Consider the following 20,634-nt stretch of genomic DNA (forward strand, 5'->3'; position numbering starts at 1 on the left):
ACTTCATGGAAATGGATGGGGAAACAGTGGCTGACTTTATTTTGGGCTCCAAAATCACTGCAGATGGTGACTGAAGCCAGGAAATAAAAAGACGCTTACTTCTTGGAAGAAAAGGTGTGACCAACCTAGACAGCATATTAAAAAGCAGAGACATTACTTTGCCAACAAAGGTCCATCTAGTCAAGGCTATGGTTTTTCCAATAGTCCTGTATGGATGTGAGAGTTGGACTATAAAGAAAGCTGAGGAGCTGAAGAATTGGTGCTTTTGAACTGTGGTGTTGGAGAAGACTCTTGAGAGTCTCTTGGACTGCAAGGAGATCCAACCAGTCCATCCTAAAGGAAATCAGTCCTGAATGTTCACAACTGGCATTGAAGTGGAAACTCCCATACCTTGTCCACCTGATGAGAAGAGCTGACTCATTTGAAAAGATCCTGATGCTGGGAAGGATCGAAGGCGAGGGGAGAAGGGGACAACAGAAGATGAGATGGTTGGATGGCATCACTGACTCAATGGACATGAGTTTGAGTGAACTCTGGGAGCTAGTGATGGACAGGGAGGCCTGGCGTGCTGCGGTTCATGGGGTTGCAAAGAGTCAGACATGATTGAGTGACTGAACTGATGGAGTCTTATAATATTTTAATATACTTTATGTTTTTATAATAATTTATTATACTTTATATTTATATAATAATATGAAAACCAACATTCTGTATGAACATTGGTGCAAATCTATTGATGCCTAGGTTTTTCTTCTTTTTTAATGTAATCTTGTTTGTCTTCACAGAGTTACTGGCGGTGAACTGTTTGAAGACATAGTGGCAAGAGAGTATTACAGTGAAGCTGATGCCAGGTAAGTGACTTGTCCTGGACAAGATAGAAGACTCAGCACTCACATGATGCTTGTTCAGTACATCTCTACAAATATATCATGGTACTTAGGATTATGAGAATCTCATAATGTCGTCTTGGACTTTTCACAATCCTCTCTCTCTTAAGGATTTTCAAGATGGTTCTTTGGGAAAAAAAAATCTATGACTCTGATGTAAACTTTACTTTTAACTAGTATCTATGGTTAGAATATATTTATTTTTTTAAAAGCCTACCTGGAATGACTTCTGATAAAGAAATATACTTTTTATCAAAGTTATGAGAATTAAAAAAAATTGAAACCCTCTGTCTGGTCTCTAGATGCTAGGCTTCCCAGTATGATAACCACTAGTCACATATGACTCTTTTTTTAAAAAATTTATTTTATTGAAGTATAGTTGATTTACATTGTTGTATTAATTTCTGCAGTACTTTGCAATACAGCAAAGTGATTTTTTGTATTCTTTTCTACTATGGTTTATTATAAGATATTGAATATAGTTAGAATATTGAATATGAATTTTTGAATCTTGAATATGGTTAGATAGCATCACTGACTCAATGGACATGAATTTGAGCAAACTCTGGGAGATCGTGAAGGACAAGGAAGCCTGGAGTGCTGTAGTCCATGGGGTTGCCAAGAGTCAGATATGACTTAACAACTGAATAACAGCAGCTATTGAATATAGTTCCTTGTGCTATACAATAGGGCTTTGTTGTTTATACATGTGACTTTTAATTTCAGTTTCAATTACTTTAAATAAAAAGTTTAGTTCCTCAGTTGCACTAGCCCCATTTCAAGTGCTTAATTACATGAGTGCCTAGTGGCAACTGACTGGACATAGCAAATATAAAGCATTTCCCTCATCACAGAAAATTCCATGAATAGCCCACGTCCAATCAGAGATCATAAAAAGAAACAGACTCCAAAAGCCCCAGGGGTCTCCTTAAAACATTATGAACTATTTAACTCTTTGGAAATTTCATTAAAGTCCTTGGAACTCTCACTTGAAAAAATATTTACTCAGGTACTTCAGAGGGTTCAAGAAGATTTCCCAATCTTGTTAATTGGCAACATTTTTACAGAAGTTAAAAATGGCTAACATTTTGTCTCATTTGAGCCTTCCTAGGCTATACAAAGGCAATGTTTTTGGAGTGAAATAACATTAATTTACTTGCGGAGACATTACTTAGACTGCATGGTGTTAATTTCCTTGGCATTTCTTACATATATTCTGTAGTTAGAACCCATTTTAAAAAATCTGGCCATGAGTGATGAGCTCATTTCTAGCCATGTAAATTCGAGGTTATGTGTATTCAGTTACGGTGGTCTGTGCCTGCCTGTGCTCTCCCGTGCTCTCAGAGCTTCCTAAGGCTGCTGCCTCCCTGGCAGCCTGGCCCGGGGCATCAGTCAGCCGGTAGCAGGCCCCCATCCCTCCACAGTAGCACATGCATACCCAGGCTCACTTCTGAACTTCTCATTCACCTTCTTGGTTTAATGTTACTGTTGATGACATTTTATGAATCCTATCTGTACCTGACTACACTCTTTACTTTTTTTTAATGGAATTTCTACTGCCAAAGTCAAATAGAAAGTTCCATGTCACTTAGGATGAGTGAATCATCGCTTGTTCAGTCTAAGCCAAATCCTCCCATTAGGCCTCTGAAAAGCACTTCAGAATAACCTTGGAAGTAACTATTTTCCCACTTGCCAAGAGAATAATCTTTTTTATCAAGGTAATAAAAAGTTAAGAAATGTCCTTTATTTTGCTTTTCAAAGTTATTTTAAACAGGTTGTTATTGTGTTTCAAAACACTGGTTGAAATTAGAGACTATTTTCAGCCCTAAGGTAACAGGATAGACCCTAAGTGTTGGATCATTTCATATACATGCTTATATTAAATTTTGAAATTTACTATAGGATAGTTTAGGATAGGTCTCACACATCATTAAGGAGAAGAAACATTCTCTTGTCAACCATATGCATAAAGAGTAAGTAACTTGTAAAAATCTGTTTAGTACTAGCCCTCAAGAAGTTAAGAATTGAATTCATTCTCACTAGTCACATATGGTGAAGCTTATTTAATATTAATTATTGTTTACTTCTCTATTTTCTGTTATTCATTAGGACTAAAAACTTATACCAATGGCTTGAGATGAAAGAGTAAAGTATTCCTAACAAGAAGTATAATGTGAACATTACTGTAGAAGGAAAAAAAGCTATATGATTAGCAAATAATTACCAACAGTCCAGGAAGCTGTGTAGTCAAAAACAACCAATCTCAAGCTCTTTTAGTGGTACACTTAAATCGAGTTAGAGCTAGAAAATCACAATCATGATCTCTGTGACACTTATGTTGTAATAAATCAGATAGATGATTACTTTTTATTAATTCAATAATTTACTTTGGAGTAGTAGTATTTTGTACATTAAATGATTGAAAATGTCCTCGCTAAAGTATTTGCTTAATCCTTGAATAAAGAATGCAGTTCTATAATATACCTGCGTTTGAATCACACAGTGAACTTGTGCACAATTCATCAGTGTGCTATGTCCTGCGTTACTGTATGTCAGATGACAGCTCATGGGACCTTATCGATGCCCATCAGTGATGTCTTCCCTCATATTTAATTAGCAGTCTATTTGACATAGCATAAATTGTACATTTTACCATAGGAATAAAAGTTTTCTTTCACTGAGGTGATGGAAATGTGTCAGACAACCACCAGTGCTCCAGGGGATTGAAAATTTTATTTTTACTTTTTAAGTTTTTATTCTATCCCAAAGTATGGCTATACTGAAGAGGGGATTTTTTAATACCATGGATTTACTTTAAATTCTCCTTCCATTACTGGAGATCTGCATTAGTTTTCCTATTATGTATTATATAAGCAGCACCATTTCTAAAGTCAAAATGGTAAATGTCTCCCTCCGTTTTTTTTAACCCTTGTCTCACCTGCCACTTCATTTGTGTTACCCTCTTGTTTCAACACCTATGTTTAATTGTGACCTCAGATTTTAAACAGTTTAGATGTGTATAAGAAATACCCATAAATTTTATTTCACTAAAGAATTTTCCCAGAACTTGGTGGGAATTATTTATAAAATTTCCTAGAATTATTTATAAAAGTTTTCTCCCTGAATATGGAAATTTTGACTTCTATAAACAAATGATTAATAGAGTTGCAATGAAAGAAAACACAGCTCAAATTGTTTTGTCTGAACATGTCACAAATTCTGTGTTGGATGTCATTTTTGTTACTGCCAGAATTAGCTTTATCCAGCATTATTTAATTCCAGTGTAAAGCTAAAAAATGTGGAAAATATAATTTTTGTTCGTTTGTGTTTCGTTCAGATTTTCATTTTATTTTGTATTCAGTGTGATTCTGTGCCTTTAAAATGTTCTCCCTTCCATTCTGCCCTTGTATCTTTGCAGTCATTGTATACAGCAGATTCTAGAAAGTGTAAATCATTGTCACCTAAATGGCATAGTGCACAGGGATCTGAAGGTCAGTATATGGAGTCCGTACATCTGAATCAGAGGAAGTGTTGTTTTTTTCTGGGGAAAGGGCAGAGGGTGGGTGTTGTACAATTGTTCCCTTGCCTTTCCCAACTTTTCCTTAAAATGACTAAATGATGACATAATAATGCATGATGCCTCTTTCAGTTTGCTCATCTACAGGCTAAATATACATCATAGCAAAAAGGGAAGGACAGCACTGGAAACACAGCTCTTAAGGTTCCGAGGAGTAAACCAGAGAGACGGTTTGGGGGCAGGCTTTCCTGATGTCCAGCATTGGCCTGGAAGTAACCCTGGCCTGTGATGTATGTCCGCCTGTAGAGCTAAACACCACTTCTGTTCTGAGACCATGGGTTGCTGTAGCAGAACAACTGGTTCCTCATTGCTCCGTTTGAGTCCGATGAACCCTCAGGCAAGAGATAATAATTGCCAGCTAAATTAAAGCATGCGAAGTTAATGATTTATCAAAAATTCATTACGTATCCTAATTTAACCTTAATGGAGCCTTGACTGCTAATGTGACAGCTTTCAAATGATACGAGAAAAATGGGAGAGAAGAGGGAAACAGCTGTTTTTTTTGTGGAGTGAAGGTGAACACAAAATCTATAAAAACTATACTTGTGTTCCAGTTCATTTCCTGTGAGGATTTATAACTGGGAAAAGAGCTCCTGAATTCCAAGTTTTTAAGGTGGATTTTTCTAGAACAAGTGAACCTACATTTTGGCCCACATCTGGCAAGATCCTGATTGTCCTGAGGTAGTAGTCACTCTACTCGAGCGTATGTTTACGTGACTGAAGATGTTTAAACACAACCCCAGTTGTCTGCTAGTTTTGCACTTTAACCCAGTCTCTCTGAGGGTATACAGACAGTGAGTGTAAGCTTGGAACTAACACACGCCCCCTGGTGTTTGCATGCAGTCATTGCATTCAGCAGATCCTGGAGGCTGTGCTACACTGCCATCAGATGGGCGTAGTCCATCGGGACCTGAAGGTGAGTAATGCCCTTGGAGAAGACAAACCACCACACAGTTCCTAATGACTGTTCAGCTGCAGTTATGCCTGTAAAGGCAAAAATATGAGCAATAAAGTTGTGCGGACTCTTTCCAACACATAATGAAAACACTTTCCCTCGCCACAGTTCTCTAATGCACAGTTGAGACTTATATAAATCCCATTTCATCCAGAGAGACATCATCTCCTAACACGAACAATAAGCAGGTTATATTTTCTTTCTCCAAAAACAGGATACAGCATTTAATGTGACTTGGAGTAGGACTGATGATCTCCTCTTCTCTTTAAACTTGTTCTGTGAACGTATTGGCATGTTTGTTGATCAAACTCATACTTTATGTACCTATATTTTGTAAGTGGTTATCAAAATTATAAAGTTAATAGAGATGAATGTATTAGGTAGATTTTTGGCCCACGAGATTGGTGCTAACAGCCTCCATTGTGGGTAGTAAAGTCTTTTCCCTTAACATTAGTCCCAGGAATTCTGAGGACACTGAGTCTTCCTGTTTTTTTATTTATTTATATTTCTAGGGGTCAAGATACTATTGTGTTTTAAAACAGATGGAAAAAGGGTAAAACAAATCTTATTATCAAATAGTATATATGTAACATATAGCTACATACTAGTACTTTAAAGACTTGACTCAGTTTCTGATAACCATTGAGAATGAGAAATGTTTAGATCAGTTAGAAATTAAACATTTCAAAGATGACTGTCTTGTTCTTAATTCTCTGACCTCTTCTCTCAGCATTCTAGCTTTACTGATGACATTTCAGAGAAATAGTGAACACCTAGAAATTTAAATGGAGGAAAAATCCTGGGTGGGCAACACAGCGCAGGGGATCACTGTGTAGCTGTGATTTTTCATTTGAAACCTCAGCCTTTTCCAGGCTTTTGTACAAAGGTGGCAAAGGGTAGGTCAGAATGTCTTAAACTGTAATGTGTGCAGGACCTCGGCATACTTCGTCACCGTACTTTCCGTTCATTTTCTGTGTTCTAGAAGAATATTTCTTCAGTGATTCAGAGCAAGTTACTTGAAGATGTAAGCAAAGCATTGCCTTTTCTAGAACCTTCCTTTGATTTCAGTCTGAGTCTGAGAGCTTGTGCCAAATTTACCCATCAGGAAAAAGGAAAAAGAATGTGTTCCTTTGAAAATTCATATAAATGGCAATCACCTCAAAAACTGCCTAGCAGCTACATAACAGCGGTGCCCCTTTTTGTGACTTCTTAGAGCTCACAGTGCTGCTTTCCTTTTTAAGTGACTGTATGTAGACATACACCTTGCTTGTGCTGTTCTTACTGTGTAATAAATTTATCATTTGAGATAGTTTACTTCGTTTTATGTAATTAAAAGTATACTCTAAAAGCCATGATGAAAAATGCACATTTTGTTCCAGGACTTTCGAAATATATTTTTTGAGGTCTTGATATTGCACTTCTGTAAATGTCCAAACCCAGCTGAGTCCTTCAAAGACTGGAACTTTTATCAGAGGTGGCAGTGAGCCTAGGCTGTGGCGTGGGAAGAAAAAGATACTTTCTGACATATGAGCTAAAGTCACTAGTTAAAAACTCCGGCGGGTGATTTCCAGAAGAGGCTACTGCTAAAAGCAATTAGCCTGCTGCATCACCCCAGAGATTTCGTTCAAGGGAGGAAAGTGTTTTTGCTTTCCATTCTTACTCTGATTTAAGGAGACGATAGAGATGAACCTCTGATGAAGCTTGTTATAATTTCTGTAATTGTTGTCTTAGTTTTTGTCAAATCGCTGACTTGGATAAACCTCAGTTAAGTCTAGTTCTTAATAGGCCATGATATAAACTTACTAACAAAGGCCCGAACCTGTGTACAAAGGGCAGCTTAAGTGTGTTCTGTCGCTGGCTTTGATTTGTGGCTTTTATACCCACGATGCATAATCTGATAAGTATACCACTTGTAACAGCACATTTACTAATATATTAAAATGAAAAAGATCAGCTGCTGAAATCTATTATCAGGCTTTAAGCAAAAATGTTGCCCTTACAATTATTAGGCCATATATTTTTGCTTCCACAGCAAGATTCACATGTTAATTCATGTACAATAGACACAGTGTAATTTGTCCATATCAGTGAGATAAAGACACAGGGTGTATTACCTTTATCAGCATCATCATCAGGCACCTGTGAGCACAGGAGTACTGTACAGGTTGTCTATAAACCCCTCTGAGGATAATAGCCATTTGTGTTCCTTTCCAGTACCCAACATGGGACCTTGTCCCTAGTTAACACTTGCAGCATAGTCCTTCAATTCAGGAATAAATAAAGTTCAACCCAAAGTACACTGGTCACTTAAAAGCCAACACTGAGTAAAACAGGCTGTTGTGACATATTAATTAATGCTGAATAAAAGAGGATAAGCATATCCTCTTTGATTCAGTGGTAACATGAAGATCTCTTTTTTAATATTTTAATAACTGCCACTTTGAGGGGCTCTTTAGACAGTAGACTCCACCAGATGGAAACTTACCAGGACCTAGAGACAAGACTAGGGCACAGGAGGCAACTTGAAGGTGTCCCAGAGACAACAGCAGGAGACAGGTCAGGGTGGTGAGACGCTGCAGACACGTCAGGCCGCCCCAGGCAGCATCCAGTGGGTTCCTGGACCAGTCTTTTGTCTAGGGTGCATTCAGTGTCAGGCCAGTGGATGTAGATCTGCTAGGGAGGTCCAGCGGGGGTGACGTGGTCATAGGACTCTAGTTCAGGGGTACGAGAGGCTTTGGATCAAGGCAGGACCTACTGAAAAATAGAAGGGCCATAGCTGCCATTTATCAAGCAGTTGCTCTATACCCTGCCCTGTATTATCATGCAAATCTTCAGAATAACTTCATGAGGAAGGTACCATGATTGTCTCCATGTTACCTAAGAGGAGATTAGCAACCATGAGGAAAAGGACTTGTTTAGGGGCGCATAGCTAGTAAGACAGGATTTGTGCCCAAGCAGCTGGGCTCCAGGGTCTGCAAGCTTAATCCCTATCACTTCTCAGTTCAGTTAGATGAATGAATTGAAAACCCTTATAGATACCAAAGAAGAGTTCAAAACAGTGATGGGAAAGTAATTTTACCAGTAACATTAAGAGTTATTTGGGGGAATGGGTCTAAATTTAGTGAATCAAGAGATTAAAATAATCTCCATCTGTGGCTTTTCAGAACTATACAAAATTTGTATCATTAGTAATAAGAGAATAAGGAATAATTGAGACATAATGTAGAGTAGGAGGACAACATAAATTTTGACAAAAGACTAGTGTAAAAAGTGAAAATGTTCTGTTTAGGAAATCAGTAAGGTGGCGTTGTCCACAGCCTTTGGAAAATGAGACATCGAGAAGAATGAAATGGATTTGCCACACTTAATTTAGGCCACATCAAGACAATCATTTTGGAGTCCTTAAAAAGCAGATCATTTATGAAGACAGGATTACTGTAATGTGGTATGATATTTGTGTAAACTGATAATTAAAAATTCAGGTATCAAAAGAGAAGAACAAACATTAATCAAGTATTTCTCGAGCACTTACTAAGGCCCTGTCTTAGCTTTAGGCATATATTACACAGCAAAACAAAAACAAACCTTGTGTACATGGAACATACAGGCCAATGAGTTAAAGATCACTTAAACATACGTGGAAGATATATCCATGCTGCTCCTCCCAGAAAGACGAAAGTACATCAGATAGGCACTGCCTCCAGAAATATACTAGGTCGAAAAGAGGCTGCAGTAAGAAGTGACAACTCTCCATGTCACAGGAAATGAATATCAAGTCAGATGAGTTGTCTCGTGTAAGAGCCTGGAGAAGACAATTTCTGTGAATCAGTTGACAGAAGGAAGTAAGGCCAAAGAGACAGCTATATAGCTGTACTTTTTCAAATAACCATTTTTCACACAAAGTAGTAAAATTTCTTCAGCTCAAAGTGTATCAGAAGTGGTTACTAAACTGCCTCATGAGCAGCTCTCTGGATAAGAGGCTGCTGCTGCTAAGTTGCATCAGTCGTGCCCGACTCTGTGCGACCCCATAGACGGAAGCCCAACAGGCTCCCCTGTCCCTGGGATGCTCCAGGCAAAAACACTGGAGTGGGTTGCCATTTCCTGCTCCAATGCATGAAAGTGAAAAGTGAAAGTGAAGTCACTCAGTCGTGTCTGACTCTCAGCGACACCATGGACTGCAGCCTACCAGGCTCCTCCGTCCATGGGATTTGCCAGGCAAGAGTACTGGAGTTGGGTGCCATTGCCTTCTCCGGATAAGAGGCTGTATACATACAACTGAGTCTTTTAGCAACAAATAGGCACTGGTGAATTGCCTTGGCAGAAAATATTGTTTTCTTAAAGCCTACCTCTTGAAGAACAGTGTTATTTAATGGAAAAATCGATCAGATCAGATCAGTTGCTCAGTCATGTCCGACTCTCTGCAACCCCATGAACCGCAGCACGCCAGGCTTCCCTGTCCATAGATAGAAGGATAGATATATTTTAGTGAAGATAGTGATTCTGGAAATTTGGGAGGATTTTTAACACTTTCATAGACACAAAATTAAATGTATGACCAGAAAAGAAGTTCATTTTCTGGAAATGTGACAAGCAGTCAGTAAATCCTTGTCACCATGGGTAGCTATGTGAAATAATGATTTCTGCATTTTCCTTGATTACAAAATCACAAGTTTTTCGTAGAATCATCTTTAAAAATAAAAGCTTGAAGACTATATCACAGTCTTTAATGTACATCTAGATACATTACAAACTATGTGACAAATTCCATAATTCATTAGTCATTCTACTGTTCCTTTATGAAGTACTTGGTATATGTCAGGCTGTGGAGAAACAGTAGGTGATTGGTGAAGTCCCACTGTGGTTACACTCTGGTTCTCTCATCTACTTGATAGTGTGTGCTGATAATTAATGTTAGAAGTACATCAAGAAACAGGAATGTAATACAGAGTGATTCTTTTGAACTTGCTCATATATGCACAGTGATAGAAATAGAACTTCCTCATGACAGACTTAGAGCGCATTCCTCAGCTGGAAGGTCCCCATGCTGAGTGCATACATTCAGGCATCCACCACGTGAAGAGCAAAGCAAAATCAAAGCAAAAGTCGCTTGTACCATATGCACCAGAGGACCTCCACCATATGTGGGAAAGAGCCTGACGCGGCTTTTCAGTTCATGCAAGATTTCATTTAGTTGAATTTTAGGAGCTTTGTTCACACCTTCTTTGGCAAAGAAGTGACTGAAAACACACCAAAGCACTGACTGATTAACTTCATATTGGAATATTGATACTTTCCACTAGAGGAAAGAAATTTAAAAAGATTTTCACTTCTTAAAAGCCAATATCCGGGGGGGGTGTAAGAATCAAATCATATAGAATAATACAACTCATAGCTTGCTGTTTTATAATATTCATAAAAACAAAACATTTAAAGAAAGTAAAATACACATGATTTCACTAAACATAAGATCCATATGTTTGAGTTTACTGGCTAGTTATCATGCATGTGCATGGATAAATCTGTCTTATGACTAATATTGAAGATGTTTATATGACCCACATTGAAGATGATCATCACCTCTGCTAAATCAGTTCTTTAATAAACATCATGCTAATTTAGAAATCCTCGTGATATGTTTGTGATATTTTTAAGAAGCAAAGATTAAATTATGCCTTTTTCATAAGTTTTCCCATGTTTTATTTGAATATGTGTAGTAAATATTTTTAAGTACTTTAAATTCTTCTTAAAATATCTACTGAATGGATTACCATTTGAAAATGAATGATTTTTATATCTCACAATCACATCTTTAAAAGGAGGGGATCAGGAAATCTGACCTCAAGCCCTTACTTCATCTTTTTGAACCTCCCTACCTCATTTAGAAAAAGAGGGATTTGAGTTAGTTTATCTCCCAAGTCTCTTGCAATTCTGAAAGTGATTCCAGAAACTTGCCTCAGGACTTTGAGATACTTGAACAGTTTCAAGAAAACCCCAAATCGCGATGAAAGAAGTTGCCATTGTATCCATATGGAAGTACAGAACAAAACTTGCAAACAGTTGCTGCTCATTACAGCTGATATGCTATAAATGGTTGTTGACACCAAGACCAGATGTCGTGGAAAATCCTGCATCATTAGGAAGCAATGGGGTGGGGAAGGAACCTGTGTGTGAGAATGTCAGTAGAATCTATTTAAAAACCAATCTAAACAGTGATGCATTATAAGAATCTAGGGGTAATCTCAATGTGTAAATATTAACATAATAGATTGCACTTAATTTAGAAATGCAGACGTTTCTCAAGTCATGAGCATTCATTACAGATATTAAGTGTACTGCACATTTGAAATGGCCAGCTGCACTGGAGTGTAATAGCTGATCACTAATGCATATAATGTCCCATACAGAGGACAAACCCCTGTGATAAAATCCAATGGGGTTTTATAACTTTATACATACTGTTATAAGATTTTAAAATATATATATTTGTAATGTTCATTTGTGAGATGAAGAACTGGTTAATTAGCTTCAAAGGTCTGAATAGCCCAAATCCACATAGTTAGTAAGAATCAGGCCCAGGACATAAACCCATGTCTCCCTCTTCTATCTAGATCATAGTGCTGTGCCCCCATGTTCAAACACGGTTGTGCTGGAAGACTGGAGTTTCTGATCTCACCTCTCTGATTTGTTTTAGAAGGTCAGAATAGTAGAATATTAGCAATTAATAGTGTAATGGTGACCCTTTCTATAAGGAAGTAGCCACTAATTCGGTGAGAGATTCTACTATTTCAGCTTTTGTGGAATATAATCACAAATTATCTTACTTTCTGTAGACATTCATAATCTAAATTTATCTACTTGCCAATGAACTTTTGTAGTGCAATATGTTCTTAAGTTGGAAGCTATCTGAATGGTAGCAATTAAAATCAGGATAAATGTGTACTGCCCTGGTTTAAATGCTGCTTTAGAAAATCTTGGTGATTAAATCTCCTGTATCCTGCAGCACATGATAAAAAGATTATTCAAACAAACATATTCCAAAGAGTTGACTATAAATCAAAAGTATGTGATATTTTTAATGTTTCTTTGATGCTGGCCGTTAGAAGCAATCTTGTGATAAAATATTTTATAAAGCAAGTAATCCTTTAATAAAGGCAGTAATCATCCTCATTTTTCAGTTTGTATTCCATAATTCTATATTTTAGGTTTGCCTAAAAGATATGCTTAAACATGAAGTCATTTCAGTGCTATTAATATTTTAATCTATACAGTAACCTTGAAATAGCCATGCCTTTTCCTGTGCATAACTACAGCTGAACAGTCTTCTTGGGTATAAGGTGAAACACTGATCCAGATGGATTTATTATTTCCTGGATAAGTCACAGAGATCGTCTCTAGGTATGAGTGTTTGCCTCAGTCAGAGACTGTGCATCAGAAAACTCCAAGGCGTTCCCTTTCTTCTGAATTGGCAGATACTTGGTGTACAAGGGCATAATGCACCCAGCACTGCCCAGAACTGTTTGATTTATTAAGAAGAATAAAGGCACATTGAATTGTTTATAAGTTTATTCATTGATGACACTGGCATTTGGTCAACAAACTTAAATACCACTTGAAAAGACCTAAAATGATTGCTATTTCTAAAGCAATTGGAACTCTTTCCCTAAATGAGTCTGTGCTTGACAAACTAAGACAGATGGGTATTAGCAGAGATCTCTGACGTCTCAATGCTTTTGAATATGAAGGTCACAGAGAAATAAACTATTACCGATTGTTTGTGTTTTCTTCCAAGGTATTTATTCCATAAATTAATAGCTGGCAATCACTTCTTGATTAAATGAGAAGGTATATAAATGAAGTGACCATAAGTTTTAGTTGTGAAAATAAAATGTTAAATATTAATCATATAGCCTGGTTAGATACTATAGTATAGTGATAGATACACAAGAATTCCAAGTAATTTTGATTGTTAGATTTTACTGAAAGTTATTTTAGTGTGGGGATCTTTCATATTCATAAGACATATTCATCCCAACATCCAAATTAAGTTTTCATGTTTTTAGCATTTAGTTTAAACCCTGTCAGCCCTAAAACATTATAAAGTTTTCCTTAAAATTACCATTTGTCATAACAGTGGTGAATCTGATGGCAGTGAGCAGCAATAGCCCGAAGAAGTCTGGTACTCGATTAAAACTTACTTGCCTACACTTCAGTTCTTGTAGACTTAAGCTAATTTCTTCTGAGCTCTGGTTATGAGTCTTTGCTAATTTGCATGGCTGGCTTAATTAATAAATTAAATATTGGTTTAGGCTGTGTTTACACAAGGTCAAAACAACAACAGAATTGACTAATTCAGTAAGGAAAAAAAGTAGCTAATTTCATGAAAAAAAATTGAAATCAGTTGTTTGTTAACATACAAACAAAACCAATTTGATTAACAGAATGTTTAAATGTTTCAGACAGTTGTTTTGGCATTTGGAGAGTCCATTGTTTCCCAACTTTTTTCAGTCTGAGACACCTCTAAATTTGCTGAGTTTTAGCCCAAGGTTAGAAGATATTGAACCACTCTCCCAAATACACATACCAATCCAGAAAGACATTCATCCGGATACCTAAGGATCCAAGGATGATAGACTTACATTATGCATTAATTGGCCTCCTTTTCCTGACCAACTTTTCCCTTCATTTCTTAAAACCCACAAAGGCTGTCCAGGGAAAGTCAAGAATTTGTCACGGTGCTTATTTTCAAAGTACCAATGTGTCTCGATGACCCGGTCGGGAAACAGTGGTGTAGACACAGCCTTATTCCAGGATTGAGTTAGCAGTCCTTGAGTGTCCTTGAGTAATGATAAATACCTGAGAAAATTAAAATGTGTCTCTCTTATAGTATTCTGACACGTGAAAATAAATATATAACTAATATTTTGAAGACATATACATTATGTTTTTAAAAACTAGCTTATGGGGAAAAAAAGCCAACTATAACATTTGGCACATAAGAGTAGACGCTTTCTGCCTTTAAGAATAAACAGATTCTTAAAGACAGCAATTTTAATACATAATCAGAATAAGACTCCAAAATTTGTACAGAAATTGTTTGGAAACAGTGAGGAATGAAAATCACTACATTTGGGTCCAAACTCTTGAAGTCAACTAGGATTTAATTTGCACAGTTTCATTTGCCAAATGTCTGTAGATTGGTCCAACTCTTGTTATCATTTTGCCAAGTTCCCTTCTGCTGAAAAACGCCTGTGCTCTGTTAGGCTTCTAAGCCAATGTCTGTGGCCAAGCCTGGACCTCAAGCAGCACTTGGAAGCATGTGAGCAGGTCAAGACAGGTGCTCCCATTCATTTGCACTCTCCCCAAGTGTATCCTCTCTTCAGCCCAGTATCTGTCCAGGACATATATGCATCTGTCTGAAGCCTGCACACATGATCGTTTGTAATCATTTTCTAACCATATTTTCCCTGGGATTTAGGAATGACAGTCTCTGGAAGAGAGGACAGTGCATGACTTTTTTTTTTTTCCTCCTAATCTTACAAAATGTTAGTTTTGAAGAGTCACTTAAAATAGATTCTCACATCAGTCTCTTTTTTCTTTCTAAATAAAGCCTGAGAATTTGCTTTTAGCTAGCAAATCCAAGGGAGCAGCTGTGAAACTCGCCGACTTTGGCTTAGCCATAGAAGTCCAAGGAGACCAGCAGGCGTGGTTTGGTGAGTAGGGCTTCTCCCCCCGAGTGCCGTTTTCACTCTCGGGCTGCAGTCCCATCCCACTTACTAGCCGCGACAAAGCGGAAATGTTCATTCTGACAACTTGGCTAGTCTTAAGATAGTGGACTTTTATAAGTACCTAATTTTAGTGACATTAAAAAAGTATAAGTCTAAAAATAAGGGAAAATATAATAGAAGCCAGTAACCCAGACTTTTTTTCTTAAAGAATTGATGAAAAATGGGTGCTGTATTAATTAATAGGCGGATTGCAGTATTCAAAGAGTACTTTATTTGAGAGAAAATTGATTGTCCAAATACAGCCTCACTTGATGCTGAAATCTCCTATGTAACTAGGTACATATTTGCACAGTATTTTGCATCTTTTGTGATTAGAAATATTTTTAAAGTATTATAAAGTATATATAGAGAAATTTACATAATACGTGGTGTTATGTATCTATATATGTGTGTGAGTTTCATCAAAGTGCCCGTTTCTGCTCTACAATTTTGAAATTTCTATATGATGAAATTTCTGTTTCCTTGCAAGTAAGGACAAGATTAAACAAATTTATATATAGTATTAAATATTTCTGGATTATATTATTTCAAGTTTATGAATTGTTTTGATAAATAAATTATTTTACCCACTGAATTTCTTATGCTTCTCTTTCTCCCATTTCCGAGTATTAATCCATTTTTTCACGTGGTGTCCTAAAATATAACCTTTCCACAAGCTTCAACCTTACTTCTGTTCTCACTTCCAATGTATTGAGATTAGAACTGGAATATAGTTGATGTGCAGAGAAGGCAATGGCACCCCACTCCAGTGTTCTTGCCTGGAGAATCCCATGGACAGAGAAGCCTTGTAGGCTACAGTCCATGGGGTCGCAAAGAGTCAGACATGAATGAGCGACTTCACTTTCACTTTCATAGTTGATTTAAAATGTTGTGTTAGTTTCAGATGTACAGCAAAGTGAACCAACTATACATATATGTATATCCACTCTTTTTTTAGATTCTTTTCCCCTATAGGCCATTACAGAATATTGAGTAGAGTTCCTTGTGCTATACTGTAGGTCCTTATTAGTTATCTGTTTTATAAATAGCAGTGTGTATGTGCATGCATGCTAAGTCACCTCAGTCGTGTCTGACTCTTTGTGACCCTATGGACTTTAGCCTGCCAGGCTCCTCTTGTGCTCCCTCCTCCAGGGGATCTTTCTGATCCAAGGGTCAAACCCCTGTCTCTATGTCTCCTGCATTTGCAGGCAGATTCTTTACCACTCGCAGTACGGTAGTGTGTATATGTTACACTGCTGCTGCTGCTGCTGCTGAGTCGCTTCAGTCGTGTCCGACTCTGTGCGACCCCATAGACGGCAGCCCACCAGGCTCCCCCGTCCCTGGGATTCTCCAGGCAAGAACACTGGAGTGGGTTGCCATTTCCTTCTCCAGTGCATGAAAGTGAAAAGTGAAAGTGAAGTCTCTCAGTCATGTCCGACTCTTAGCGACCCCATGGACTGCAGCCCACCAGGCTCCTCTGTCCATGGGACTCTCCAGGCAAGAGTACTGGAGTGGGGTGCCATTGCCTTCTCCAATATGTTACACTACTTTACCCCAAATTTATGTTTGTTTTCTGCATCTGTGACTCTACTTCTCTTTTGTAAAAAGTTCATTTGTACCTTTTAAACTACACATAGAAGCTATATCGTATATTTGTCTTTGTCTGACTTAAGTTCACTCAAGATGACAGTCTCTAGGTCCATCCACATTGTGGCCAGTGGCAAAATGCCCTTCAATTTGAATTGCTTATCCTCTAAACAATAACAACAAATAGAAAGAGAGCTCAAGAAATGCTTACTTCTTTTGTTTTCTATACAAGTAGTTTTCTGTATCCCTAAACATACACATGTGCTGAAAAGCACCCAGATCTCCCAGGATTCACCGTCTCTCTCTCATCTGCCCTAGCCACTTAACGGGAGTGGCTGGTGGGGCAGTCTTATCCACCTCCTCTGAAGGCAGCCTAATTCAGGACCTCATCTTGTGCTGCTGGTCCTGCTTCAGAGGTGCCTGACCATTATCCTTGTCTCTGATACCTCTGTTGAATACTGCCTTTTACGTTAAGGTTGTCCTTACTTACCAGGTGAACTTAATACCTCCCAATTTGTCCTTTGTTGTGTCATATTTTGTCATATAACTGGACAAAGCTATTCCACTAACTGCAAACTGAAAAGAGGTAGGACCTAGAATTAGTGCTGTAAATCTGAGATTCAGAGACATCATTTTATCCTAGGAAAGAGTATAATTTACCCTGATAAAGAACATACAGTTATAGGAGTTGGGGTCCAATAGGAAGTACTGGGGCTATCACAAAGATGGGCGGAGCAAATCACTGGAGATATAGAAATGAATTAGAAGGTCCTGCCCTTCAAAACACTCCTACTTGCCTGTCAATAAATATTTAGCAGGCAGCGTGGGAGCACCTTTAACAGAAGCAGGTGTAAGGTGCTCTGGAGCACAAGAGAAGAATTGTGGAAATTTCAGTGACTGGGACAAGGCTTCCCCCTTTCTGGTGGCTGAATGGGAGTTTTGTTCACTGGCATGCAAGGAGATAAAGGCATTCCAGACAGAGGGATCAACACATTCAAAATTTCAGAGGCATGAAACAATTTTTTCTATTTCAGGAATAGCAATAGGTTGATTACAGCTAAAGTAGAAGGTATACTAAGATGGGGAGCTGATGAAGTAGAAAAGGACTTTATGTTCTTGTGAAGGATTTAGCATTTATCTTAGAGGTTTCAGGAATCTGGTGAAAAATTTTGAGCAGAGGAGGACATAAGTGGGTTTCTGTTAAGTAAAGATTTGGTAGGAGGGTGACTTTAAGGATAGCCTTCAGGCAAGGGGCCAGTTAAGATAAGGCGGGCGTTCAAAGTACGCCTGAGGACAGCTTGAGCTAAGAAGTGCCCAGGAGCAAGCAAGCGCCAGGTGACAAGCAGAAAGGACAAGCAAGAACCCTGAATTTTAAGGGAATCTGTGTAGAGGAAGTCAGAATCCTGCAAGTTGGGTTCCAAGACAGAACTCTAGTCCTTTCTAGAACAAAGCAGGACCCCACTTTACAAGATACCAAAAAAGGGACTTGGGCTCAGGGATGTGATTGCCAGAACTATGTACAAGATGATAATTGGATATCAGGAATAAGCCAGAAGCCTTATTACAGAGCCGAGGATCAAATTTAACACTGACAACTTGGATGATGCTTATAAAAGTATTGAAGTTGAGCTCCTGAAATCTCACTTGTTTGGGTGAGATTTCATCTCTTCTGCTAGATCACAAGCTGTTTGAGGGACTGTGTGTAGTACAAAGTTTCTGCTTTTTGAATTAAAATACTGCAGCTGATATCCTGGCTCTGATTCTTAACAACTACATAACATTAGACAAGTTGCTTTAACTCTGTAAGCTCAGTGTCCTTTTTGCAGATGGAAATAACAAACACTCTTTCATGAGGCTGTTATGAGACGAGACCATTAAAGTAGACTATTGGAATATGCCTGGGTTCTCAAAGCTATTCAGTAAGTTTTCAGAACTGTCTTGGAATGAAACAGGTCACAGAACCAGCCTACACAGTAAAAGTTGTTGAGTGAATGACTAAATATCAGGCTAGTGAAAGCAATAGCATCCATATAAAAGTACACAGATTTTCAAATTGTGATAATTCATTTCTCAAGGCAAGCTGGTCTCAGAGAAACAAGGACAGATGGGAAGTAAAATTCCCATTTTTTCTTTGGTATGGTGATAGTCAGTTAAGTTCCTACTAAGATACCTATTAGGGTAATGACTTTTAAAGGATGCATTTTAAGGTCTAAGAAAATCCATCATTTTATAAGTATAAACAAACATAGTTTCTAAGCTTAGGAGAATACTTTTTTTAGCTTTCTTTTAACGTTTGTTTTTTTTTTTTTTTAAATGGGTTGCAAAGAGTCAGCCATAACAAGCAACTGAGCACATTCAACTCAAATTTCAGTGACTCCTCCTGGATAACTAAGTGAAGGGCATGTGATGTCCTGCCTTTCTTTTGGGAATATTGCCTGATAGGTTTTAGGAGGAAAGGCATGTTTTAGTATGAATGATTTGTTTTGATATTTATTCAGTGTTCTGCCATAGTCTCATGTATTTGATTAATTTTACATTTTAAAAGATGTAAAGGTTTTGAGTGGGGAAACATTTATTTTAATAAGAAAAAAGCAGAACTCTTTTTTTCATTACATGTAATGCCAGAGTTTCGAGCTTTTACAGAGTTTTATTTTAATAAATTTGAGGTCTACTCCATATAAGAAAAATTAAACTATTCAAGCCGCTCTAGAAGCTCTCTATTGTGTTCAGTTATTTTTTTCCCTTATTTTCCAGTTCAGATATTTGTTTTTCCCATGTTACTTCTTCAGTCTTTTTTGTACAGAGCCAAAAAGGCCAGAAGTAGTAGCACCCTGTAGCACTTGTGTGAGGTAGACTAGGAGATTTACCAAAGAGAATAAGCTGTTTCTCCTGTGGGATTGGAAATGCTGTTTGCAATCCATTTCTTTCTTTCTTTTTTTTTTGCTACTAGGAAAAAAAGGATAACTGCCATGATCTGTTTCTTATGGAAGAATTATTTTGCTTGGTTGCTATTATGTTATTATGTCTGTTGTTTAAATATTAAGGGTTTTTTAACGGCAGTATGTTGCAGTGGATTCTGTATGTAAGTAATTCTGTTTTCTCTTTGATCCTTTCTGGTATTCGTATTGGTTTTTCAGAATGAGAAACATACCCTGTCTCTAAAGAAGGCAAGCTCCCATTAAATTCCCGTTGATAGTATATATCATAATAAACTAGAGTTTTAGGAGTTTAATCTCATGCTAAAACAAACCTAGTTTGTCTTCCCCTCAGTATTTCTGTATTCATGAGAACACGCTGTAAAGTGCAGTGTTTTAACATTTGTGCATTGTAGATGTAGGCTTCGCTATTCTTAGGGGTAAGGACCCCTAACTGCTCAAGTGATGGTTGTGCTCAATAGGAGCAAGTGTCTCTTAGCATTTTAGTCTCCAGAAGAGGTTTATAATAATTTACACTTAGGATTATCACTTCATTTCTTGCATAGTGGTTTCTTCTTTATCTTTTCTACCTCGATGAAGTGTTAATATTTCCTACTCCAGGCATGTATTCTACCAAGTTATTTAAGACATACATTAAAGGTTACCAATTCTAGATGGGAGGTTATAGATTGCATATAAAGGGTAGTCACACTTCAGAGAAAGAGAGGACCACTGAGAACTGTAGCAGATGGAAGTAATTTAGAGTCACCCTATGTTAGAGAAAAAGTACTCCCTCCCACACATACACCAAAAAAATCAAGGGTTCAAGAAACAGAAAAAGCATCGTTAAGGGTGAAAATGGAAAGTTTATTTTCAAGAAATCTGAAAGAGATTTTTTAGGTTAAGTGCTCAGAAGTAGAAAGATATTATGTTGAGTGAATGAAGGGGA

General features: G+C 37.6%; 1 protein-coding gene across 28 annotated transcripts in view; it reads left to right on the top strand.

Annotated features, from left to right (window-relative positions):
• Nucleotides 1-20,634, top strand: part of CAMK2D (calcium/calmodulin dependent protein kinase II delta) — a 308,198-nt gene that overhangs the window by 226,022 nt on the left and 61,542 nt on the right. For 16 of the 28 annotated variants that reach the window (XM_061419307.1, XM_061419313.1, XM_061419325.1 and 13 more), the window contains exons 5-7: nt 786-851; nt 4,306-4,378; nt 15,027-15,129. In XM_061419307.1, the coding sequence (XP_061275291.1) occupies nt 786-851; nt 4,306-4,378; nt 15,027-15,129 (242 nt within the window). Of the gene's footprint in view, nt 1-785; nt 852-4,305; nt 4,379-5,307; nt 5,381-15,026; nt 15,130-20,634 lie in introns of all 28 variants that reach the window. The other 12 variants (XM_061419308.1, XM_061419314.1, XM_061419336.1 and 9 more) reach the window with 1 other exon arrangement.

This window comes from Bos javanicus, chromosome 6 (assembly GCF_032452875.1).
Source record: "Bos javanicus breed banteng chromosome 6, ARS-OSU_banteng_1.0, whole genome shotgun sequence".
Classification (NCBI taxonomy): Eukaryota; Metazoa; Chordata; class Mammalia; order Artiodactyla; family Bovidae; genus Bos; species Bos javanicus.